The 27,680-nt window shown below is 38.2% G+C and overlaps 1 protein-coding gene across 6 annotated transcripts; it reads right to left on the bottom strand.

The window, feature by feature from the left end:
• Positions 1–26,925, bottom strand: sh2d1ab (SH2 domain containing 1A duplicate b). Of its 6 annotated transcripts, NM_001310903.1 has the most exon segments (5): positions 1–540; positions 846–1,014; positions 1,016–1,157; positions 19,863–19,899; positions 20,769–21,053. In NM_001310903.1, coding segments are annotated over 4 exon segments (444 nt in total). In that variant the 5' UTR covers positions 20,912–21,053; the 3' UTR covers positions 1–540; positions 846–892.
• Between the last annotated feature and the right edge of the window lie 755 nt (positions 26,926–27,680).

Here is a 27,680-nt window from a genome sequence, read left to right as displayed (position 1 = left end):
AATATTGTAGATGCATTTTTAATTTTGCAAATTAATCATCCCTCAGGCTGTCCACTGACAAAGACATTTCAGTCATGATTTCATTAATGATATTTATTTGTGCTTGTGTTTTTTTCACATTGTTTCAGTTGTTGTCTGCTGCTCTAGTCAGTTTCTGCAGTAACATCATATATGGTTTTTGGTTGCTTTCTTATTTGAGAAAAATTATACAACAACCAAACATGTCAACAGAGCACCATGTTCTGATTTATGACTTCTGTATGGACATAGGATGTATTAATTAGCTTACTTCAGCAACCTATAAGACTGTCAACATCAGCACATATGTATGCAGTCTATTTCAGTCAGAAGACAGAACAAAGTCAGAAGACAGAACAAATGTATTGCTCTAAAATTATGAACATGTAAGAGAAGCCCTGCCCCTCTCTCTATGTCTCTGGATACTCCTGTGTTCAGGTCCTCTACACCACTTTTGGTAAGAGTTAACAGGATGTGAGTTGATGGCGGGCTGTCCTCTAACTGGTGTCTACTGTTGATAAGGGTTAACAGGGCTGTGAGATGATGGCGGGCTGTCCTCTAACTGGTGTCTACTGTTGATTGGAGGTAACAGGGCTGGGAGTTGATGGCGGGCTGTCCTGTAACTGGTGTCTACTGTTGATTGGAGGTAACAGGGCTGGGAGTTGATGGCGGGCTGTCCTCTAACTGGTGTCTACTGTTGATAAGGGTTAACAGGGCTGTGAGATGATGGCAGGCTGTCCTCTAACTGGTGTCTACTGTTGATTAGAGGTAACAGGGCTGGGAGTTGATGGCGGGCTGTCCTGTAACTGGTGTCTACTGTTGATTGGAGGTAACAGGGCTGGGAGTTGATGGCGGGCTGTCCTCTAACTGGTGTCTACTGTTGATTGGAGGTAACAGGGCTGGGAGTTGATGGCGGGCTGTCCTCTAACTGGTGTCTACTGTTAATAAGGGTTAACAGGGCTGGGAGTTGATGGCGGGCTGCTAGGGTGTTTTTTTCTCTTCATGCCATCAGGGTTTCTGTTGATCTGCACAGTTACCGGGTAAAGGAGATGCGTAGCGATGCCTTGGTCAGGTTTCTGGAAAGCTGAAATCAAGTTCTTAATTTTCCGAAAGTATCGCCTCTCCACACCAGCAGCAGTCTGGAAAAGAGAGTAAAATGGGAGAAAGGAGAGAATACACATCTTTAGAGTGAGTTATTGGTGTATGCTAAGGATGCAATGGTACACGTGATGTTATCGAAGAGTTCGGTTTGCCCCCTATAGTTCAATAGGCACACGTGATGTTATCGAAGAGTTCGGTATGCCCCCTATAGTTCAATAGGCACACGTGATGTTATCGAAGAGTTCGGTATGCCCCCTATAGTTCAATAGGCACACGTGATGTTATCGAAGAGTTCGGTATGCCCCCTATAGTTCAATAGGCACACGTGATGTTATCGAAGAGTTTCTTTTTGCCCCCTATAGTTCAATAGGCATACGTGATGTTATCGAAGAGTTCGGTATGCCCCCTATAGTTCAATAGGCACACGTGATGTTATCGAAGAGTTCGGTATGCCCCCTATAGTTCAATAGGCACACGTGAACCGCAGAGTTGTGATATGCCAGAGATTTCCTATAATTTCCAAAACATGCTTATTGTTCTGTAGACTTAATGCACATTGTAGATTCAGATCCAAAAAACCAGACGTGTTGCTTGTGAACAGGTAAGGCAGGCAACTGCTTGGGGTCCAAGGCCGTTAGGGGGATCCTGAGAGCTGACAAACTTTATGTCTCAAAATGTGTCAGTTGCAGTGACCGCAACCCCCTCCCCCTTAAAAAACGAATGGACGATTTGCAATGACATCTTAGTAGGAAACCTCCCTAAAAGCACCCCACAGTGTATCTGCAGGTTTCAGGAAGTTAAATTTTATATATTTTAAGACTTAATGCCACTACAAATTCCATTTAAGACCAATTTCACAACAACACCCCACTCAAAAAAATACGCAAGGACACCAATTCGACGAAAGTACCCAAACGAACGACAAGGTCGTGTCAGTCTATAGTACACAATCTATCTTCAAGTGTACTTACAACACATCTGTCTCAAATCGGTCAATCAAACTATACAACACATTCTTCTATTCATGCCTCTCACTCTTCCCAATTTATTAAAAGTGAGTTTTCTGAAATCATCCCAATTCTGTGATGACTCTATAACTAACGAAATATCCACAACCCAATAAAGTAACAACATGTGCGGGTCGGGAAATTGATACTAGCTGTGCTGGTATTCTGAACATCAAATTAACCAGTCAGAAACATGAAGATGCAGCGTAGAGCCCACTGTGAAAGAACAGTGTGGAGTAGGGCTTGCTGTTAAGGAGAGGAAGAGGATCGATTAAGAAAATGAACCCAGAGGACAATGAAATAGAGACTAGGGATGATTTGGGGCTGAAAATGTATTTATCTTCTGTTGTTTGGGAATATGTCTCAACTAATTTCACAACTAATGTAGGTCTAATATATATTAAAAACCGGTAAGACGGTGGTTAGAACAACACAAGGCATCACAATAAATCCATGAAAAGAGTGGCAAAGACGTCTCCCCTGGGGGTTGGGCGGGTGCTAAGCCCTGAATGTATTGTGATCCTAGCAACGTCTCTGGTCAAGGATATCGTTTTCATTTTGTTTCATTAATAATGAATTACTGTGATACCTTTGATGAATTACACAGGGAGCTGGATCATCTTCATGGTTCTATAAAATAATTAGCAACATTTCTTATTCAGACAGATTATATGTTTCATATTTTGTTTATCTCCTAAAAAAAGGCATTTAATGAATAAGATTGCAGTAAAAAGGATTTTGTCACACTGCATGTGATCAACTATGTCATCAAAATTACACTTCATTCTAATTGTTAATTCACAGGTAGCATCATCCTTTATCTGGGGGTATCGCCCATTAAGAGTGATTTGTGTCTGCCCAGGTACTCTCTGGCCACCTGGCTATCGCAATTATTACATTGCCTTATCAAAATTATTTGAGCCACATTGTAATTATTTTTATAGACAACGATCTTTTTGCACAATATTTTGATTTCAAAATCATGTTTCCAATCTATGGATTTAATATTTACTGTACACCTGAATTATGTGGTTACATTTTTTTTCTCATGTGTCTAATAGTTCATTTTAATCATAATATGGTGTCCCACTTTAACTAACAAAATGTCCAACTTAAAAAAATAATAGCTATGAAGGTAAAAAAAAAATGATTTGTTGTAAAAATGGCTGCACAGTTGTAAAAGAATATTAGCAAAACTTGGAATTACTTTTGTAATTGTAAAAAGGTTTTGCAAACTGGTAAAAAAATAGTTTCAAACTGATAGTTACTTTTGTAGTATAGAAATGGCATAACTGTAACTAACTTGATAAGCTATGCTGTGCCAATCAGAGTCCTCATGGGTATCTCTGCTTGCAAACGCTGTGAAACGTATTACCGCAGACTCTAATTTACAAAAAATAATTTTGTCACAGTTCTAGTGTTATTAATGAGTTGCATGATTCCAAATATCAAGTTAGTTACAATTATGCACATTTTTATACAACTGCAAAAGTAATTCCAAATTTGCTAATCTTTTTTATAAGTTTGCAAAATGTTTTTACAGTTACAATAGTAATTCCAAGTTTGCAAGTGTGCAACCTAATTTATAGCTATAAAAGACTTACATGGTAGCTTATTTTTTGAGACGTTTCAAACATTGACCTCAAAATCCCTATTCAGATTGGAAACATGACTTTGGAGTCAAACTACTGAGCAAAAAGATTGTTGTCTATAAACAAAATTGTGATCTGGCTCTAATAATTTAGATAAGGCAATTATGTAGCTAATAATTGCAACAGCTCTACATTTGGTATACAGTATTTAAACTGAGTATATGCTCAGCTCACAAAGATTGTGAAGAACTCATTCTGCTGACTAATTTAAATAAAAAACATTTGTTGAATCACAGAGTTTGTGTTTTATTGCTGTTTAAGTGTAGGCTATTATACAGTACGGCTATTTAAAACATATGTCTGGTAGCTCATCTGTATGGCCGGAACTCTGGAATTTTAACGCCATATTGTCCGTTTTCATAAGACATAAGAGACTGTTTGTCTATTAAATAATAATCATGCGAAATTAGGCTACATGGTGGCATTGCAAAACTATTCTAAACTTAATTTAAACATACTGAAATTTAGACGCAACTTTTATTTATTTGTAAATGCAATTGATTTGGAACATATCAATTTGAACACCGTCCTTTCCTAAATAGGTGTAGAATATATTACATTGTTCCGTCGTCAGAATTCTATACTCACAAACTGAAAACTATTTAGAGACTTATTACCATTTGTTTTACATTGTATTCCTACTTAATAACTGATTAGGCATGTGAGAGTACAAGTATTGTAACAGGCGCTTTGTCTCACCCGTCTCTTTCTTTGGGTTAATGTGGAGTATTTAACAGTAATTTGTTGACCTTAGGCCATTGTACAGTAAATAAACAAATTACATTATCCATTTTATTAGAAACTTTCGCAAAATATAAATAGGTATTTACCTCTGAAAATATTAATAAAACATGGGTTTAACATCCTTCATGTAAACACGCTATGTTAAACACTTTAATTATATTTTCACTTGGGTCTACTGTGGCATAATGTATCAAAGAAATCTGGTGGGAAAAGTAATTTCTTATTTTTTTATTATGATTATGATAAAAACAGATGCAGTTTTCAGGAAATATTAGTGCAGAATAGTGGCATCAATGACGCAATAAGTAATATACTTGGTAAAAGTCTGCAATTAGCCTACATAAATGTTAACTTAATCGTTGTAATCACTATATTTCCAGTCAAATAATTGTATTTGGGTTTAAATAATTACAATTAACGAAAAGGAAGAGATTCACGTGTGTAGACCAATAACATGGAATCAAACACAGTAACATAGGAATCCATTAATAGGATTATAGTAGACAATATTCCTCAGATTTTTTGTTTTATTCTGGCCATATAAGTACAGACGTAGGCTTGAATAACAGCAGTTTCAGTTGGGTGTCGACGTTTTCACAGATGCCTCCTGGTGGCCATTCTTATTTTTTATTTAATGTTTTTGTCCATGCTGTACGGCACTGCAACTTGCCGCGGTATACCGCAGTATAACGAGGCATACCGCGGCATGCCTCATTGCGGACCGCCCCTTGAGTCTGGAATTAAATGAGCGACATGTGTTGTTTAAAATGTCCTTCCAAATGTTTCTGTGAGGGTAACATAACTGTGTCACATGAAAGAGAATTACAGAAAATTAAAGTTTCACAGAATTATAATAAAAGCATGTCAGCAGCTGTTAAAATGGCCAGTGGCAAAAGCCATACAGCTCATAGATGCTATTTCTGGTGGAGGTAAACTTAATAAAAAACATCCGACAACTGCAGATTTAGTGTATGCGCAAAAAGCTATGGATATCTTAATTTTTATATGCAACAATGTCAATACATTTTTTGAGAAATTGGCATTTATTTTTCAACAAATAACAGAAAAGGTTAACGCATACTTCGATTTTGGGTTATGTTCAGATAAACAGACAGATTCTGTAAGATCAAGGGTTATTGGATTAATTAAATTGACAGAAAATCTGTCAAACCTTTAGTGTGTAATGTAGAGATGTAGCCCAATCATTCTGAACTAGAAAGCAATGGTTTAGAAACCCTTTCCAAAGATGCTGTACAAAACCCATAAGGTAAAATACTAATTACGTTTTTGGCCAGCTATGTAAACTCTAACATTGATTGATCCCTCAAAAGGTGTTCAATTAGTTATAGGCTATTCCTATTTGTTTTCTAATGTCTCTTAACATGAAAGTAATCTAAAAGTAAATCAAAGTAATCAGATTAATTTGAATAACCAAAAAGTTATGTTACTGATTACAAATGTGGACAGGTAACTTGTAACTGATTACATTTAAAAGTAACCTACCCAACTCTGCCTATGCATCTAGCTGTGCCTACTGGAAACAAGAGGAAGAGATGCCAGTGCTGCCCTAACAAGGACACCAAGAATAGCACCATTTACCACAAATGTCAAAAATACATTTGCAAGACACAGACCCAAACATTCACAATACATCAATACACAAAGACACACACCTCTTGCCAAAGATGACGCTTGTTCATGAATCTTGTTAAGTGGTTGATCCCTCTGCATGGAACAAGTTACAGAAACATTTGAAACTTAATAAGCTTGTCCCATTGTTTGCTTTTAAGAGGATATTAATTGACTTGGAAGAAGCCACAACTGGCTGTAGTTATTCTGCATGATATTTTAAGGATTTGTGGTTGATAGATTTGCTAATTTAGTTGTTTTATGTTCTTGTGTATTCTGTGTGGTATGTATGGTTGTACTGCTGTCTGTCTTGGCCAGGACACTCTTGAAAAAGAGATTTTTAATCTCAACAAGTATTTTCCTGGTTAAATAAAGGTTAAAAAAATAAATAGAAAATAAATAAAATAAAGTGTTGTTTTTGGAAATTAAATTGATAATTTTTTAATGTATATTGGGATTCATTTTGTTTATCATCAGCCTCTCATGGTCTTATATTTGCATGTTCTGTTCATCATAAACCAATAAAATAGATACATTGTGACTATTTGAAACTAAAAACTATTTGTACAATATAAGTTTAAAAAAATTCAAAGGTACATAAAATATCAAAGCATTTATATTATGGTTATGGATGAATAATAACTTACTAAGCAGATAAAACATTTTATTGGATGATAATTTTTATTTTTTTTTATTAATTTTTATTAATTAAAATTTTACTCTTGAACACTAATGGTATAAACCCTTTTCAAATGTAATAGGAAAGTTACATATCACAGAGAGCAAAATCGTTCAAATCCATTGTTCTCAAAAGAGAATGCTAGAAAGACTTCGCATCTGATTGGCAACTGAGAAATAGATGAATTCTTTGAAATAAAAAAAGCCAAATTCAGTATTTAATTAGATGCCATTTCAAGCTCTGCAGGTGAAACATCTAGATTTTGGGTAAATGCACTGCAGTGGGGTAACAGCAGCTTCTCTCCCAAAGCAAACTCAGCTGGTTTTTCATAATTTATTTGTTTTTCATAATTTATTTGACTGTAATAATCAATCAAAATAAACATCGCTTATTTTCTGAGGGTGAGTTGGATGCCCTAATTGATATTGATGTTAGGATGACCATAGGAGGCGATTCTCTCGAACCGTATTTTTCTGCAGGTTGCTGCCCCCTTTTTTGCAGAATCACTGACATGAATTTACCTTGACCATTATCTCAGGTATTCCATAGCTAAAGTCTGGAAGATGGCCTATGTATTCCTCCTTCATAAGGGTGTGTGGTAGAAACTTTTAGTCTATAGTACATTAATATCATATTGTTTATTCTAAGTATAATCCAGTCATTTAGTAAGGCCATTGTGTGTTTCGACTCTGCTCACTTACAGGATGTGCCAACAACAGATAGCTATAGTCTTGGTTAAACTTCTCAAGGGCTGTAAACATCTTATCTTTCTAAGCCAAAGACATGTAGACTAACCATGCAAAGGAGGGGGACACAATGGGCTCTACTGAATGTATATAGGCCTGAGCTCAACCTTCAATGGAGAGCTTTTGACCTGAATCTGTTGAGTGTTGTTAACTGCTCCAGGTTTGCAAATCTTGAATAAAGCTTTACTTGTGAAAATAATCTACAGCCTCTGTGCCTTTCCCATTTAGTAATTTCCACGACAGGTGTTTACTTTGCTGACCTAAATAATTATCAGCCTATTTCTAAACTCCCTTGACAAACCAAAACAATCAATCCTTGAGGGGTCCCTCAAGGATTGATTCTTGGACCAATTTTACTTTCGCTTTACATAAGTGATAATGGTCTATCTGTTAAGGGTTGTAACCTGCATCTTTATGCAGATGACACTGTGTAATATGATATTGCTACCACAGTGAACCCAGAGATGGAGTCAAGACCACAACCCTGGAGACCCAGACCAAGACCCAAACCCAGTGGGCCAAGACCATTACAAGACCAAGACCACTTTGAACACAAAAAAACAAGACCAAGACCGAGACCTTAGATCAGACCTGGGCAAGATAAGGCCTTCGGTCCGGATCCGGCCCGTTGAGTCATTCTATCTGGCCCGCAATACATCCAAAACGTGTAAAATAATAAAAAATATATAATACCTGACGAGGTCCACAGATTACGTTACTTTATTTACTGTTGCATATTTATTTATTTTCAAATTAAAAGTACTCCCAGTAATAAATACAGCAGTATCATACTGTCTGTTTAAAATACCTTTAAGTTGAAACAAGGTATTTGTGTTGCTATGATACGTGGGACTAGCACCACAATCCACACACGGAAGTTATCATTTGTTCATACTATACGCAATTGATGGCTGGCGATCTCTGGAAATGAGCCTAAGAAAAGTTGATAACGAAAGCAGGGTATTTAAAAAACTATTGACAGGAAAAAATGTATTTGCAGATGTCGCAGGTAAAGCAACTTGCTTAATATGTAAAGCTAACGTCTTTTAAAGAGTAAAATTTGCAGAGGCACTTCCAGAGCAAGCATGCAGCGAAATACAAAAACTGTCACCTGATGCTTCAATTCAACAAGTCCAAGCACAGATGCAGCCTCACTGATGAACATCTTGCAGCAATACCACACACTGCTTCAACAGTACCGCACACTGCTTCAACAGAAATCAATCAATCAAATGTATTTATAAAGTCCTTTTTACAACAGCAGTTGTCACAAAGTGCTTTACAGAGACACCCGAGCCTTAAACCCCAAGGAGCAAACAACAGTAGTGTTTGCTCCTTGCTCCTTGCTCCTTGCTCCTAGCCACTGAATTTATATTTACTGTCATAAATATTAGCAACACCACCTCCTTTTCGGGATGCACGAGGGATATGATCACTAGTATAACCAGGAGGAGAGGCCTCATTTAAGAAAATTAATTAATTAGGCTTTAGCCACATTTCACATAAACCAATAACATCTAGTTTATGATCAGAAATTAATTCATTTACTGCAACTGCCTTTGGAGCAAGGGATCTAACATTTAGAAGTCCCATTTTGAGATGCGAGGTGATACAGTCATTTTTATTTTTATTTGTGACTGAGGTGGAGGAAGGCTTTATCTTAATAAGGTTGTTTTTGTTAGCACTACCTTGTTTAACTTTTCTCAGCCTGGAACGAGTCATAGTGGCAATAGGTAAAGCTGTAATAACTACTCTGGCTATGCTATCAACAGACTCCACTATGCTAGCAGGCTGGCTAACAGCCTGCAGCCTGACCTGCACCCTATCTCATGTTAAGGCTATAGGAGTGAGACTCCTGTCAATGTTCCTAGATAAAATAAGAGCAGCACTCCAGCTAGGATGGAGTCCGTCACTCCTCAGCAGATCAGGCCTGGCACTTAAGATAATGAGGTGTGTATTAGCTAGCTAGCTATGACATGAAGGGTTGCAGTCGGCTGCAGAACTGTTTGGTGCCAGTTCACATGCAGTTCAACAACACATGATGTGTGAATACAGTACTACAGGTGCGCAAAGGGACTATGCATGATAGAAAATGTGTGAATACAGTACTACAGGTGCACAGAGGGACTATGCATGATAGAAAATGTGTGAATACAGTACTGCAAGTGTACAGAGGGACTATGCATGATAGAAAATGTGTGAATACAATACTACAGGTGCACAAAGGGACAACGCATTATAGAAAACGCATGAATACAGTACTAAAGGTATGCAAAGGGACTACGCATGATAGAAAACTTGTGAATACATTACTACAGGTATGCAAGGGGACAAGCTAGCTTATATGAAAAATCTGTCTCATTATACAGAGGTGACCAAGACCCAAACCCTGGAGACCCAGACCAAGACCACATCTATGTTGTCTCGAGAACGAAAGACCAAGACTCCATCTCTGAGTTGACCAGGATCTTTGTGGGCTACGGTCTGCATTCAATGCCCTGCAGAGATCTCTTTTTGATTTGAAGTTGCGGTTAAATTCTGAAAAAAACGAATTATGTTATTTTCTAAATCTATAAAGGTGCCAATACATTTGGATTTGATTTCTCTCGATGGGGCTCATATTGAATGTGTCCCTGCCTAAAAATACCTGGACATATGGATAGTAGAAAGCAAACTGAACAGTTGTCTTTCATGCCGGTTATTAATTATGGTGATATTATGTATATGAAGTCTTCTACCTCAGTTTTAAAACCTCTTAATACACTTTATCATCATGCATTACACTTTATTACAGGTAATTGTTTCAGTCCACATCACTGTTCTCCAAATCAGAAAATCCTTTGAAGTCAGAAGATGCAATTCCTTAGGACATTTTTTGTCTTATAATTTTGAGGCATGAAATGGCAAAGGGGATGTCTCATGCTGTGTGACGGTATTGAGGAGAAACAGATTCCATGGTGTTTGAATAGTGAGCTTTTTCACAGATGGGGCTCTATATGGAGAGATAGCTGCCAGGCCTTCTCATCCATATGGAGGGACAGCTGCCAGGCCTTCTCATCCATATGGAGGGACAGCTGACAAGACTTCTCATCCACATGGAGGGACAGCTGCCTGTCCTTCTCATCCACATGGAAGGTCAGCTGCCAGGCCTTCTCATCCACATGGAGGCATAGATGGCATGCCTTCTCATCCATGTGGAGGGACAGCTGGCAGGCCTTCTCATTCTAGTTCTGAATGTGTCTCCCTGTGTCATATGGATGCATGATACATCAAGAGCAACTTGCGGCAAAATAACTTAGCGAAGAAAATGGAAATATGCTGCAGCAGGTGAACTACATTAAACCACATCCGATGCGTGCATGCATGTTTGCATGTCTCTTTTAGCTCGCCTGTTCGCAAAACTTAACAAAGATATGGGATCCGAGCATGACAAAATGTCATTTCACCCTGAGGCTCTGTGGTTACCAAGGGGTAAAAATGGGATCAAAGCATGAAATTTTGTTATTTCACACTGTGGTTTGCTTGTTATCAAAGCAGAGTGTTGAAAAGATTTTCAGTTAGCGAGTGGAACCTTTTTCATTTTCAGTGGATGTAAAGAAATACAGTTTTCCATTTGTTGACTTTCTGTGTGACAGAAATAAAATCTGCCTCCTTGCCTATGTTACATACATATTTGGGAAACTGAACGAACTGAAAGCATACATCTACAGATGAGTGACCGAATCAATGGATGCAGGGGAACATTTTTGACAGTCTTTTAAAAGGGGACCATGCCATTTCCCTCGATGGAGGGAGGTCCAGAAGTTTTATTTGGACATTATATTAAATTGTTATTTCTTTTACCTAAATATAACCCTGAAAGAGGGGAACTGTGTATAACAAGTACTGCCATTTTGTACATATACAGCCTGATATAAAAGCTGAGAAAATATAATTGAACCTCAGTTTTACTTTACTGTGCCAATAATTATAGTGGACACTCTACATACAGTATACCATATTTTTAGTGAGCACTGTGCATACAGAATATAATATTTAGAGTGGGCACTTTACATGCTATATATCATATTTACAGAGGGCACTGGAAATATAGTATATTATAATTACAGTGGGCACTGTACATACATTATATCTTATTTTCAGTGGGCACTGGACACATAGCATTTCATATAGTTCAGTGGGCACTGTACATAGAGTATATCATAATTTCAGTGGGCAATGTGCATACAGTATAGGGGCGCCGCCAGGTATTTTGGGCCCCATGACAAAAAATCTAATTGGGCCCCCTCAGCACAGCTGTTACCTATTTTTTGGGGGCCCTGTCTGTCATGGACCCTTGGAATTGTCCTAACTTTTCCGCAATATACGGCGCCCCTGAGTATGTCATATTTACAGTGGGCACTGGACATATAGTACATCATAATTACAGTGGGCAAGGTACATACAGTATATCATAATTGCAGTGGGCAGTGTACATACAGTATATCATATAGACACATTTTATTACATTATGACTCATATGTGCATATCTCAATAGGTAAATAGTTACAGGACTCCTCCATTTAGTATAACTGTAAATGACAATTCTTATCCATGTGATCAATAGGTTCACATGGATAAATAGCTATATACAGTGGGGTATATTTTACAGGTTTTCCTATTTACAAAGCATGTAGAGGTCTGTAATTTTTATCATAGGTACACTTCAACTGTGAGAGAAGGAATCTAAAACAAAAATCCAGAAAATCACATTGTATGATTTTCAAATCATTAATTAGCATTTTATTGCATGACATAAGTATTTGATCACATACCAACCAGTAAGAATTCTGTCTCTCACAGACATGTTTGTTTTTCTTTAAGAAGCCCTCCTGTTCTCCACTCATTACCTGTATTAACTGCACCTGTTTGAACTCGTTATCTGTATAAAAGACACCTGACCACACACTCAATCAAACAGACTCCAACCTCTCCACAATGGCCAAGACCAGAGAGCTGTGTAAGGACATCAGGGATAACATTGTAGACCTGCACAAGGCTGGGATGGGCTACAGGACAATAGGCAAGCAGCTTGGTGAGAAGGCAACAACTGTTGGCGCAATGATTAGAAAATGGAAGAAGTTCAAGATGACGGTCAATCTCCCTTGGTCTGGGGCTCCATGCAAGATCTCACCTCATGGGGCATCCATGATCATGAGGATGGTGAGGGATCAGCCCAGACCTACACGGCAGGACCTGGTCAATGACCTGAAGAGAGCTGGGGCACAGTCTCAAAGAAAACCATTAGTAACACAATATGTCGTCATGGATTAAAATCCTGCAGCACACGCAAGGTCCCCCTGCTCAAGCCAGCGCATGCCCAGGCCTGTATGGAGTTTGCCAATGATCATCTGGATGATCCAGAGAAGGAATGGGAGAAGGTAATGTGGTCTGATGAGACAGAAATAGAGCCTTTTGGTCTAAACTCCCCTCGCTGTGTTTGGAGGAAGAAGGATGAGTACAACCTCAAGAACACCATCCCAACCGTGAAGCATGGAGGTGGAAACATCATTCTTTGGGGATGCTTTTCTGCATAGGGGACAGGACGACTGCACCGTAGTGAGAGGAGGATGGATGGGGCCATGTATCGTGAGATCTTGGCCAACAACCACCTTCCCTCAGTAAGAGCATTTAAGATGGGTTATGGCTGGATCTTCCAGCATGACAACGACCCGAAACACACAGCCAGGGCAACTAAGGAATGGCTCTGTAAGAAGCATCTCAAGGTCCTGGGGTGGCCTAGCCAGTCTCCAGACCTGAACCTAATAGAAAATCTTTGGAGGGAGCTGAAAGTCCGTATTGCCCAGCGACAGCCACAAAACCTGAAGGATCTGGAAAAGGTCTGTATGGAGGGGTGGGCCAAAATCCCTGCTGCAGTGTGTGCAAACCTGGTCAAGAACTACAGGAAACGTATGATCTCTGTAATTGCAAACAAAGGTTTTTGTACCAAATATTAAGTTTTGCATTTCTGATGTATCAAATACTTACGTCATGCAATAAAATGCAAATTAATTACTTAAAAATCATACAATGTGATTTTCGGGATTTCTGTTTTAGATTCCGTCTCTCACATTTGAAGAGTACCTATGATAAAAATGACAGACTTCTACATGCTTTGTAAGTGGGAAAACCTGCAAAATCGTCAGTGTATCAAATACTTGTTCTCCCCACTGTAGCCTTCCTATATCCACTAAATATAGTCTGTCCATAATATTTGTATAATTAAAGTGCATTCAATTAATAGATTCTGATAGGATTTAATTGATGTGTTATAGTCTGCCTTCCTAATAGTCAAGTTATTTATGGCTTGTGTGATAATACATAGTTATGAATATTTTCTGGAACATATTGATTGAGAAGCCAATCTGATTATCTTCCAACAGCATGTTTGAAATGATCCACCTTCCTTGAAGATCTTTTTGAATAGTTTTCACATTTAGAGCCTAAACCTTAATTCATAACCTAATCCTATCCCTTAATTCATATCAACACCACTGTTGAATTTCATTGCCTTGGATGTTTTCTAACCACTAATGTAATAGCGCTTAAAATGTTAACATATTTTAATTTTTTTATCATCAAGCAGTCCATATCAGCAGATCCTCATCTTGTAGAAGCCTAACGCCTAACCCTAACCCTCATCTTGTAGAAGCCTAATGCCTAACTCTAACCCTAACCCACCACCACTGGAGCAGGCAAACTAATAGGGGGTAGAAGACAATAATCTCCAGCTTAATTCATTCAAATAAGACACCAAGTACTTCCACTATGTGTACTCTGGCCTTACATATTTTCTACTAGTAGCTGTAACTTTGCAAGGTCAAATTCAGGGTATATGTGAATGTGCTTAGTGAATAATGTTGATTCTGATTCTCAATGACAACACATTAGTACCAATTAATCACATCTCCTTCACCAAAGGATGATACATTATGAACACAGAAGAAATACAGACGGGTGACAAGTTAAAGAATAAAACAATATAAAGTGTCTGTAAGGCTTTGACCGCCACGAGCTGTCAGAACAGCTTCGATGCACCTTGGCATAGATTCAACAAGTTCCTGGAACTCTATTGGAGGGATGGAACACCGTTCCTCACCAAAGGATAAAGGTGATCACTCAGAATAACTGTAATGATGTGTACTCTTTACTGACATTGTCAATTTGTCATGGGCCCAGGAGGCTGCTCCAACGTGTTTCAAGACCGCAACCATTGTGCCAGTGCCGAAATGGTCGACTGTGTCTTGTCCGAAATGACTTTTGACCTGTCGCACTCACCCCCACAATCATGAATTGCTCGAAAGACTAGTTCTGGCCAACTTTAAGTGCTGCCTCCAACAACACTGCATCCCTAACAGTTTGCCTACCGGTCGAACAGATCTACAGAGGATTCCATTTCCACAGCTTTACACTCTGCCCTGACCCACCTGGACAAAACCAACATCTATATGAGAATGCTATTCATGGACTTTAAACACAGCATTCAACATGGTCATCCCCTCTAGGCTGGTCAACAAACTCCATGAACTGGGAATCAGCCCCTCTCTCTGTACCGGACTTTGGACTTTCTAACCTACAGAGCCCAGTCTGTCAGGTTAGCCAACTTCACCTCCTCCACCCTGATCCTGAAAAAAGGTGTTCTTCAAGGCTGCGTGCTGAGCCCTCTCCTGTACTCCCTCTTCACCCAATACTGCATTTCTGTACACAGTTCCAACACCATTGTGAAGTTCGCAGACAACACCATGGTGGTAGGCCTGAACAGTGACAATGACAAGTCAGCCTACAGGATCAAGTGCCTGGCAGCATGGTGCTGTGACTACAACCTGGCCCTCAATAGAAAGAAAACTAAGTAGCTCTTTGTGGATTACAAAAAGTCTAAAGGCTGCAGTCACGCACCAGTTCTGATTGATGGCACTGAGGTGGAGTGTGTGTCCAGCTTCAAATTCCTGGGTGTCCACATCTCCGAGGACATCTCCTGGACCCTCAACACCTCAGCCCTGGTCAAAAAGTCGCAGCAGCACCTATACTTTTGAGGAGGCTGATGAAGGCCATCCTGTCCTCCAAGATCCTTGTGAACTTTTACCACTGCACAATCGAAAGCATTCTGACTAACTGCGGCACAGTGTGGTTTAACACCTGCTCTGTAGCCGACCGGAAAGCCCTGCAACGGGTGATAAAAACCAGCCAGCACCTCACTGGTGCCCAGCTTCCTTCCATCATAGACCACCAGCGCAAGCGGTGTTTTCACAGGGCGCGCAGCATCATCAGGGACCCTTCACATTCATGCCACAAACTATTTGCCCATCTACCCTCAGGGAGGTGGTACAGGTTTCTTTCCATCTACTGTAACCCATCACTAAACATACTCCCCCCCAGCCTCTTTGATTCCTTGTTGTACTACTGGACTCTGACACTACTTTGCAAAGTCTGATTAGGAGGTTTTTCAGTTGTTACAGCTACATGTCTATCTCTGGAACCTCACTGTTACTATGCCTGCATTTCAGTGGCACATGCCACCTTGCACCTTCAATTTGCCTTCATTGCACATCTAGAACTGCCATCATACTTGCATTTTTCAGATCTTAGATATACATGTCTATCTCAGGGACCTCATTGCTGGTTTCTTTTCATTTCGGTTGCACATGCTACCTTACTCTTTCAGTTTGCCTCAATTGCACATCCACTTGTAACATACACTATATCTAATACTTATAAACTTTCTGCCCTCTATTTGCCTTATTTGCACATTTAGTATAGCCATTTGCACTACATTTGCCTTAATTGCACATATGCACATTCCACTTGTAATATACATACACTTAATTCTTGTAAATGTACATTTCCTGTCCTCTATTTGCACTTCTGGTTAAATGCTAACTGCATTTCGTTGTACTGTACTTGTGCTGTTCAATGACAATAAAGTTGAATCTCATCTAATCTAATATACATATACTTGTACATTTCCTGCCCACTATTAGCACTTCTGGTTAAATGCTAACTGAATTTCATTGTACTGTACTTGTACTTGTTCAATGACAATAAAGTTTAATCTAATCTAGTTTGCAGTGACCCTTCCCTCTATAGCAACAAGTGGATCCAAACCATGCCAGGTGAATGCCCCCTATACCATAGGAGAGCCTCTGGGCACCCTCAACGTAGTGGTCAAGCATTCAGGCCTGTACCATTCTCTTGGTGTAAACACAAAGAAACAACACAACTTTGTCTCCCCAATGCATTCAAGCAGCCATTAGAAGCAGTCTAATTCAGCTAAACAAATTACAAGAGCAATGGAAGGGTGGGTCCCATTGTAAAACATTATTTTAGGTAGTGATCTCATGAGGTGTTATGCATTACATATGCTTCCTGAATACAGTGGATGATACATTTCTCTGTGATCTCATGTTTAGTTACATATTTACATCCATTATATATATTTAAACATATACCAAAGACAAAAAACCATAGGCCTATATAAAATGTATAATTAATATCTATTACTCTTAAACCTTCCCTTCAGAAATAAAGAAATTCCAACACAGTAACATTACATGATTGAAGAAAAAACATTGGAAGAATAGACTCAGTTTTAACTCAACAAGTTCCTTCCTTTAAAGCAACACTTCACCCTGGGCGGACCTTAGATAATGTGTAATTGAGTATGGTTTTAAGCGCAAGCAAATTCTGAAAAATACTTTTATTGTGAAAACTACTTGTGTTTTGTCCATTTTGCTATGACCACATATACAATTGCACTGTATGTAGTGACGGTTGTCCTTTAATTTCCTTTACTGTCTTTGAGTGATTTTCCTATCAGCAGATACTGTATATTGGTAAAAGTAAAAAGGTGATAACAATTTTTCTTTTTCTGAATGACTACTACGAGGACATTACATCCTACTCTGCCATAGTTCCTCCCCTCCACTCTGTAGGTAGACTGGACATTTTACAACTGGATTTGAAGGATGTGATCTGACATGGTGATATACCATACATTTTTGAAGCGGAGTAGGCAACTCTACAGTGTGTTGAAGTTCATAGAACAACCAGATTTAGCAGAAAGTTCTTAGATATTTCTACTGGTAAATATGTGTTAGTGTATTTGCCACCTGGAAATAATGCTACTGTATAGCCTTGTCTTTTTAGATATGGCTAGTTAAAATGACAATTAATTTGAGTCTTTCTTATTGAAAACCATGCCTGCAGGAATAAATTATTGAGATCTGTTACTAGCAAACTACTGTTAAATGCTTACACGTTCTAAACATGGTTACTTTGCTGTCATTCTGCCAAGACTCCAGAGTCTATTTTGAATTCAAAAAGCTATTACCGTATTCTATAATCGCCATTTCGTTATCTTCATTTGCTATGAATTCTGAACTGATATTTTATGAACATACCAATACAGAGGATGTAGATGCTACCACAACATTAAGATTTTCTGGTTCTGGATTGTGTAGAAGAGATCTTCTGTTTTTATGACACAAATGTAACATTTGCAATTAGTACATTGAGTAAATATGCTATGATGAAGTGCAACTTTAAATTCCATAAGTACATAGTTTAGCATTGACTGGCTCTACACTACAAAATCCTTACTCTAATCAAGGCAGAAAAAGCAAATACAAAAAAATAAAAGTGTTCAAACCATGTGAGGAAATTCCATTACAGGAAAAGATAAACAGTCCATTAGGGTTATTTCCATTCAGGTTTGTCAACAAGATGATGATGTGAATGTAGAGAACAGACAACAATCAAACAAAAGCTCCTAATGGTCTTGTTCTTAAGCAATGATACAGCATGGAAGATTCATTCAAATTCATTGACAGACACCTATGCAGCAATGTCTAAAAGGTCAAAGAAAAAGGAAAAGAGCAAACACTAGAGTTGCACATCTTCTGATAATTTGATAATTATGCTTATTCTTATAATGCTAATCACAACTATGATTATAGTGCAAAAACCAACAGATCTTTAGTTCAAATTCAAATGATTTCCCATACTACAGACTAATTACACAAACATATACACATTATTCACATAAATAGTATTCACAAAGTAATTTTGTTTATTAGATGTTTTTTGTGTTATCTTTGGTTCTGCATACACTCATTGAATAGTTTGTTTTATGATAAAAAGTTATAACTTATCATTCTTTTTTGTAATCTATTCCAATATGTAATTAATTGGATTTATTTTACCCATTACTGAGATTCTTGTTCCAGTTTATGCAATTAGCATTTATCGTAAGTATTTAATCGCTATAATGCATATTGGGGGTGACAACATATTTCAGTTGGTTTATAACCTCTCAGCTGGATTCTAATTTGGATTAGGGTTAGTAAACATGTTTACTATGACTTGCATGTCGGGTGTAGTCCATGAGCTGTGGAAACACTAAAATGTATCAAAGGTATAATCAAGAAATTATTAAGACCACAATGTGATTTGGTGGAACTTTCAAAAGATATAATATATAATTGAATATGTAAATAATAAATAATTTTCAACAAATATCACTAGTGCATTTGAAGAATGCACTAGCTACTTTAGCCATGGTACACTGAGTGTTGTTCCCATAACTACACAACATATATTGAATACTAGATTAAAATGTGTAGCGCTAGAAAGTGGGGTCAACAATGTATTCGCTGTGAGAACCAGATTCAGTGGCATTTTGGATGGGTATGTGGCTGTGTGAATCTAAATATACAAATTAGTTCTAAGATAAAGGCAAAATAGGAAGCAAATACACCTTGAGAAACATACACTTAGATATACATTTATGATTAAAATAGTGGAAGCAGCAAATCGTATTTGCACTGCATGCCTTTATAGACATGAGATGGTTTCATAGTTTATTGTATTTTTTATTTTTTTATATTGCTTGTGCACACAACAAGAAAGACAAAATGCTGAGATTTATTTAGAAAGCCAAATCTCTGCAATGGACATATGACAAAAACAAATGTCTGTATAATGTATGTGAATATTGAGGTCTAACAGATTACCAGGTTTTCCTAGCCACTGAAATTCAACACTACTGTTGTTTGCTCCTTGGGGTTTAAGGCCGGGTGTCTCTGTAAAGCACTTTGTGACAACTGCTGTTGTAAAAAGGGTTTTATAAATAAATTTGATTATAAATACATTGGTTTAACATTTAATGTAGTAAGTAGTGTTGATTGGTTTATATTGTAACTAGGATTAATAGTTTCTACCCAATGTTGATAAAGGAAGCTTTTTGTCTTACCTCTGCTGTCCAGGATCCTTCTCCATCCATAAAAAGCCTGTAGGTGTATACATAGCCTTTAAACCTACACACAAGCATAAACACACACACATAAACACACAACATTTTATAAAATGCATGGCTGGTGGAGCATACCATCATACATTGGTAAATACACTACACTCTTATAATTACAAAATATTTAGAGGCCTTAAGGATCAATTTAACTTTCATAAAATGCTTCACCAAATGTATCTTTTGACACAGAAAACGAAAGTTTCAGCATAATTTTGTATTTACACTGCCCTTCACGATCATTGGCAATCCTTGAACATCTGTAACAACATGATATTGTTATGCATCTAAAAAATAAACCATTAATTGAGGTAAAATTTTTCGGAAATGTATATTTTTCTCAAATGTTTCTGGCAGAATTATTGCCACTAATGTGTTTAGTATTCACTGCGCATCACCATGCCGAAATTACAGAACTGAGTCTTTGACTATAATGTCTGAGGGGGGAGAACACACAGCAAGGCATCTGAGACCAATCATAAATTCAGAGCCTTAGATATGAGACCATTCTTCCATTCAGAATCTCTCCAGATCAAATAGTTTGTTGGAAGGTAGTTGGTATGTTATTGTATTTTCGAGAGTTGGTCACCCCAACTTTCAACCATCTTCTGTAAGTGTATGTAGGCAAAAGCAATTTGTAAATAAAATATAAGTAAATAAAGTATAAATAAAATAATAAAAAAGAAAAACTTTAAAATTGCCTAGATAGGAACTGCTGGAACTTTACAGTTACTTTTTCATGGGTCACGAAACAACACATTTCTGGACTGAACTATAGGCTATAATCCCAAGTGTTCGTAATATGTAACAAAATAAATGTTTGACCTCTATATATATGTCAATGATACTCACAACACACAGAGGCAGTAGACCCCATCTCGACTCTCACTGTTGCGTATCAGGTAGCTGCCATCCCTTCCATCTTTCCATAGCCTCAACTCCCCCTCCTCCTTGCTGATGGCTCCATGGTACACAGGTAATTTCTCTTTATCCATCACACCACTACCAACTCTCCTCTTCAATACAACAAGACCAGCTGTCTGTAATGGATGGATGCTGGCAGATCTGTTTCCTTAAATCTGACTACAGAGTTAAAGCCACGTATATAACTTAAAACACCACAACACGGTCTGCCTCTCAATCTTCCTCCCTCTGTCTCTTTATCTCCTTATCTCTCTCTCCATCTTTCTCTCTCTGTCTCTCTTTTTTTCTCTCCCTCTCTGTATCTTTCTTTTCTCCTGTAAGATTGGTTTGCAGCTCATTCAGGAAGTGATACTGACAGGAAACAAAATCAAAAGCCTCAAACTGAACATTTCCACAACAAGAGTGTGAAGTGGGGGAGATATCAGACACCTCTTTAGGGTTAGATGCACAATGGAAAATACTAGTGTTGCATTATCTGTGAAGAGGAGTTTTGTCTGCACAACTGTTTATGTCAAACCTGATTAACTGGAAAACAGGCTGATAATGAATGTCTGGTGTCAAGACAAAACAGTCTGAAAACAGATATGTCTATGCCAAATATTATTGCTGACAGATGATCTTCAGATGCAATTGAAATACATGTGCTTTTTCTGAAATTTCAGAAAACCTCATTACTAAAATCACAGAAGCAACTTTCCTAAACATTTGTGAAAGGAAAAGACTATATTGTAACTATAACTATTGCTATATTGTTGCTACTGATTAAATATTATTGTACGTACTTGGATATACATAGGGGTATTACATTTTATAATTAGTTTGTATTGGATTCTGCTTGCTGTTACCTACCTGGCCACCTGCAAAACTATTTGAGTTTACTTTATATAAACTAAGTGGTTAAATTATTTTTTAGGAGTTTACCAATGTAATATTTTTATCTATTGACTTTTTACCCAACTTTTCTACACCGGGACTCTATTTGGACATATTAAACGGAGCTACAGTGGGGCAAAAAAGTATTTAGTGATTTTCATCATAGGTACACATCAACTATGAGAGACAAAATGAGAAAAGAATCACATTGTAGGATTTGTAATGAATTTATTGGTAAATTCCTCGGTAAAATAAGTATTTGGTCACCTACAAACAAGCAAGATTTCTGGCTCTCACAGACCTGTAACTTCTTCTTTAAGAGGCTCCTCTGTCCTCCACTCGTTACCTGTATTAATTGCACCTGTTTGAACTTGTTATCAGTATAAAAGACACCTGTCCACAACCTCAAACAGTCACACTCCAAACATCACTATGGCCAAGACCAAAGAGCTGTCAAAGGACACCAGAAACAAAATTGTTGACCTGCACCGGGCTGGGAAGACTGAATCTGCAATAGGTAAGCAGCTTGGTGTGAAGAAATCAACTGTGGGAGCAATTATAAGAAAAGGGAAGACATACAAGACCACTGATCATCTCCCTCGATCCGGGGCTCCACGCAAGATCTCACCCCGTGGGGTCAAAATGATCACAAGAACGGTGAGCAAAAATCCCAGAACCACACGCTGGGACCTAGTGAATGACCTGCAGAGAGCTGGGACCAAATTAACAAAGGCTACCATCAGTAACACACTACGCCGCCAGGGACTCAAATCCTGCAGTGCCAGACGTGTCCCCCTGGTTAAGCCAGTACATGTCCAGGCCCATCTGAGGTTTGCTAGAGAGCATTTGGATGGTCCAGAACAGGATTGGGAGAATGTCAGATATAACCAAAATATAACTTTTTGGTAAAAACTCAACTTGTCGTGTTTGGAGGAGAAAGAATGCTGAGTTGCATCCAAAGAACACCATAACTACTGTGAAGCATGGGGGTGGAAACATCATGCTTTGGGGCTGTTTTTCTGCAAAGGGACCAGGACGACTGATCTGTGTAAAGGAAAGAATGAATGGGGCCATGTGTCGTGAGATTTTCAATGAAAACCTCCTTCCATCAGCAAGGGCATGGAAGATGAAACGTGGCTGGGTCTTTCAGCATGACAATGATCCCAAACACACCGCCCAGGCAACAAAGAAGTGGCTTCGTAAGAAGCATTTCAAGGTCCTGGAGTGGCCTAGCCAGTCACCAGATCTCAACCCCATAGAAAATCTTTGGAGGGAGTTGAAAGTCCGTGTTGCCCAGCGACAGCCCCAAAACATCACTGCTCTAGAGGAGATCTGCATGGAGGAATGGGCCAAAATACCAGCAACAGTGTGTGAAAACCGTGTGAAGACTTACAGAAAACGTTTGACCTCTGTCATTGCCAACAAAGGGTATATAACAAAGTATTGAGATAAAAAAAATGTATTGACCAAATACACCATAATTTACCAATAAATTCAATAGAAATCCTACAATGTCATTTTCTGTTTTTTTTTTTCTCATTTCGTCTCTCTTAGTTGAAGTGTACCTATGATGAAAATTACAGGCCTCAGTCAACTTGCACAATTGGTGGCTGACTAAATACTTTTTTGCCCCACTGTAACTGCAAAACAACGATTAGTGTGCTTCAACAGTCCATTGGTCTTTCATCCATTACGTCAACTCCCAACAATGAAGACAATAGGTCAGTCCTGAAAACGTGTGGATCTTAGAAGTTCCATCATGACAGTGAAGCGTTCACCATTTCAAGGCAAGTTTCCATGTCAAATGTCCATTTCCATCCAGAACTGGCTTTGTTGATGTTTCATTCAATGTGCTATATTTAGGCCCGATTGCACCTGGCAGTGGAATAAGATTGTCAGACTTTACTTTGCTTAGCCAAATCAGAAATGGTTAGATCTATTCTATTCCACCATAAAAATGTTAGACCTTACATCAAACAAAACAATTTCCAAATTTAAAAATGTAAAACAAATCCTATGAATGGAAGATGTAAACCATAACAGATGCCAATGCTCTGTTCTAACTATGCAAACAGAAAATCAAATTTTTCATGTAACTCTTTATAAGTACCCATTTTGATTTGCTTCGAGCCCTAAGCTCAACCCTTTCCAATCATAATCAATTATATCATATCATACATCCCCCCTGCTTTCACTTAATTAAGTCAATGGAAAGTGACACCATGAGAGAAAGCAGAATCAAGGCGAATGCGACCAAGGACGGCGCCATCCTGGATTCACACTGTCCATAATTTCAGGACGGACATGAAAAATAGAAAATTGGTAATAGGGATGGATCTGGAATCCATTCGAGAAGGTGTTGCATACTGTAAATTCATACATTTAAAAAAAATCTAAATCAACATGTTGAAAACAAACACAATCAAAGACATCAAATGTGTAACATGGTCACTTGTGTAAAGGATTTATAAACCATATAACCTATTGACACATTTATTTTAATTCTAAACAGCTCTCCATTTTGAACACACTTCGGAATTAGGTCAATAAAATTGTCTATCATATATTTATAAACTCCTGTAGTTTGGTGGCACATACCCAACTAAATAAATGAATTGCCCTCTAGGGGAATGTCTGTTTAATTGGGGAAAAAACTCCAGCACAGTTAGCAATGTGTAACCTTCTACAACCACCAGGGCGATTGTATTAGCATATCTACCTCATCCAGATTTAGCAAGGATATGTCCCAACTACCTTACGAGAAACACAAACATAACATCTTGATTAATTTCCTAAATTGTAGGGACATTTTCCAACATTTTGCAATTTTATTCTTAAATAGTGTCAGTCAGCCAAACACTAAATTACAACTTTAATGCACATTTTGAACACGTCTGTAATAAGACACGTTATTTTTCTTCAACTTAATTGACATTACATGTTAACCAAAGGTTTAAATTCTATCCTATCCAATGCTTTTGAAGATGTAAAGAGTGCTCCCAGATCTACACAGTAACTTAACATTATTGTGGAAATTCCACAACATTTAAAAAAATGATGACTAAACTGAAAACAGATATGACCACCCAATTAAGCCTGTCTTCTTCTAACCCAGGGTGTGTGTGGGGAATTGGCTCAAACACCCATCCCCCCTGCGCTGCTATTAAAACCCAGAGTGAGTATATTTTTGTCAGTCAACCTTTTTAGAACTGAGAAGTATCTAACTTGTTCTTCAAAATGCAAATGTCATCTCAGTAACTAGAGAAACACAAAAAACTAACAGATACAAATGTTCTTAGTTAACCAAAGTCAATTTAGCATTTAAAATAAAATATGTAATTTTATTATAAAGGATAACTGCCAAAAGCACGTTTTTCACCCTTTCTGCTATAATTTCACATGAAAATATAATCCCAATCTTTTTACTAAAACCAAATTATAACATATATTAGAATCAAATTCAGTGCACATTACCCTCTGTGTATTGTTTCCCTCTTACCAGTCATCCTGTGACGAGGCAGAGAGAGAGAGAGAACATACACAGTCCAACTTGGTGGAAACCCTTTGTAAAGGCCTATGGCTATTTTGGATTCATATTCAGTCCTCATGGGACACAGTTAATGTTAAAGACTATCACCATATGGATTCTTCATTCTACCACTTATACAATATATAATCGAGAGGCACAACAAAACAGGCTATTCCTTGAATACCTATTAAAACATGTTCAGGCATGACAGAACAAAACAGGCTATTTCGAATGCCTATTAAAACATGCTATAAAAGTGCTTTCAAATTAATATTCACTTGAATAAGCATGGTCATTATCCAGGGAAGTGATCAGATTTCCTTGATAAGTTCCAGCTCTACTCAATATTTAGGTATGATACATTTTTGGAAACAGATTTAAAACTCTTAATCAATGATTAACTGCTCACGTCAGTTCCAGGTATCTCCTGGAAATCCTCCGTCTTTGATTCCTGGAATCCATACATGGAACTTTGCTTGCTGCTGCTCGGTATGTGGGCAGAATATCTTGTGTTCCAACCATCTGAATATCCTGTCTTTGTCTTTTGGTTCTTCTTCTACTTGCAACACTCATTCTGCCAATGGCCAGGGATTCCACAATAGTGATATGATCCTGGTTTCTTTTCCAATGGGCTTTGAGTGTCTTTAGATGTTTTTCCTGCTTTCAATGTGTCAAGTCCTTATCTAAACTTGTCCAGTTCAGCCATTTGTTCAGCCGACGCCCAAACTCTCCTTCAAAGGTCTTTCAAGACTATATTTGAGGAATTTATCATTCTATTTTTGAATTTCTGATAACACGACCAACGTGTTTTTTGTTATTCACCTGGAATTCTTTGTATTTATTCTACATTATTTGACCACTATACGAAACCGCTGATTTCTAACAGTACCAAACTAATAAAAAATTGCGGAAATTAAGCCTCTTCTGAAAAATTCTAATCTGGACCTAGACATATTAAACAATTATAGGCCAATATCGAACTATGTTCATAGTTCAAAAGGTTTATTTGTCATTTGCAATAACAATTATGGCAATGAAATGCTTGGTTTTCCTACTCCCGACAGTGCAGTTAACAGCGTTTTTTTTTTTGTTGGTGGGACTTTCCTCAGATTGGCGCCATTAAAATCACCCGCAACAATAAAGGCAGCTTCCAGTTGTAAACATTCAAGCCTATCAATACCTCAAAAAAGTTTGTTGAGTGCAGCCTCAGCGTTGGCTTGGGGGTGTCTGTACACAGCTGTTAAAATGACTGGTGTAAACTCCCGGGGGAGATAGTAAGGTTGACATGTAATCGTAAGATGCTCCAGATCAGGAGAGCATCCAGAATAAATGCAGTCCACATCCTGACACCAAATATGTTTACCATGAAGCAGACACCACCCCCTCTGCTTTTACCGGACTCTGCTGTTGGATCCTGCCGATGAATGGATAGCCCGTTCGGAACAATGGCCGCATCTGGGATCGAGCGCTCCAGCCATGTTTCAGTGAAAACCAGTACATTACTGTTCTTAATGTCCTGCTGGAAAGCTAGCCTGCTCCTAAGTTCATCCAACTTGCTGTCTAGTGATTGGACGTTCGCTAAGATAATACTTGGGAGAGGAGCACAGTATCTCGAATTGTTTGTTGAACTTGATGTTCTGTACAAAAAAGACGATTCCAGTGCAGTTCTAAAGTCCAATAGTGATCGTCTGTCATATGTTAATAACGTGGTTGCAAATGCATCAAAATGACACATTAGCAACAATAATAAATAAATAAATCAAATTCTGTACCTGTGCCGTCGAGTACAGGGGAGCATTTGTCATTTGGAGTCTGCATTACTATGGTGTGTCACTGTGTACACAATTTCTGCACACGTTGAAAAAGCTTTTGGCAGACTGACGGGCAGATGGAGGTGCTTGTTAAAATGACATGACTGCAACATACACAAGGTCAAATCCATAGTGATAGCATGCTGTGTTCTGCACAACCTCTGTGAAATGAATAGTATGGAGTACAGAGAAGAATAGGGTGTCACTGCATTAAACCAGCCTGACAGGACACTGCCTTCCAATGTAAAGGCCAATGGGCTAGACACACGTACAGGCCTGAAGTACATAATTAGACCTGTACGTGCGTCTAGGCCTTCTGCCTCTACAGTACATCTGGGTTTACATGTTTGTTCTTTATCTGTTGTGATTTAATAAATATTTCAACAGTGTGTGGGAGTTCTTCTGTTTTCAGATTTACAAACAGCCACTATACACACGTATTTGGTTACACAACTATTTATTTATCTGCAAAAATGTAGGTGCAAAATGGAGCTGCACTAGAGCAGGATGTGGCACTGGGAAAGCACTTCTTCCCTTACCCAGTAGTGCTACTCTTCTAAACTCAACAGTACTACTCTTCTACCTCAACAGTACTACTCTTCTAACTCAACATTTTTACTCTTCTAA

This window comes from Esox lucius, chromosome 4 (assembly GCF_011004845.1).
Source record: "Esox lucius isolate fEsoLuc1 chromosome 4, fEsoLuc1.pri, whole genome shotgun sequence".
In the NCBI taxonomy this organism is placed as follows: domain Eukaryota; kingdom Metazoa; phylum Chordata; class Actinopteri; order Esociformes; family Esocidae; genus Esox; species Esox lucius.
Note: the sequence above shows the minus strand (reverse complement) of the source record. Positions and strands in the feature narration are given on the sequence as shown.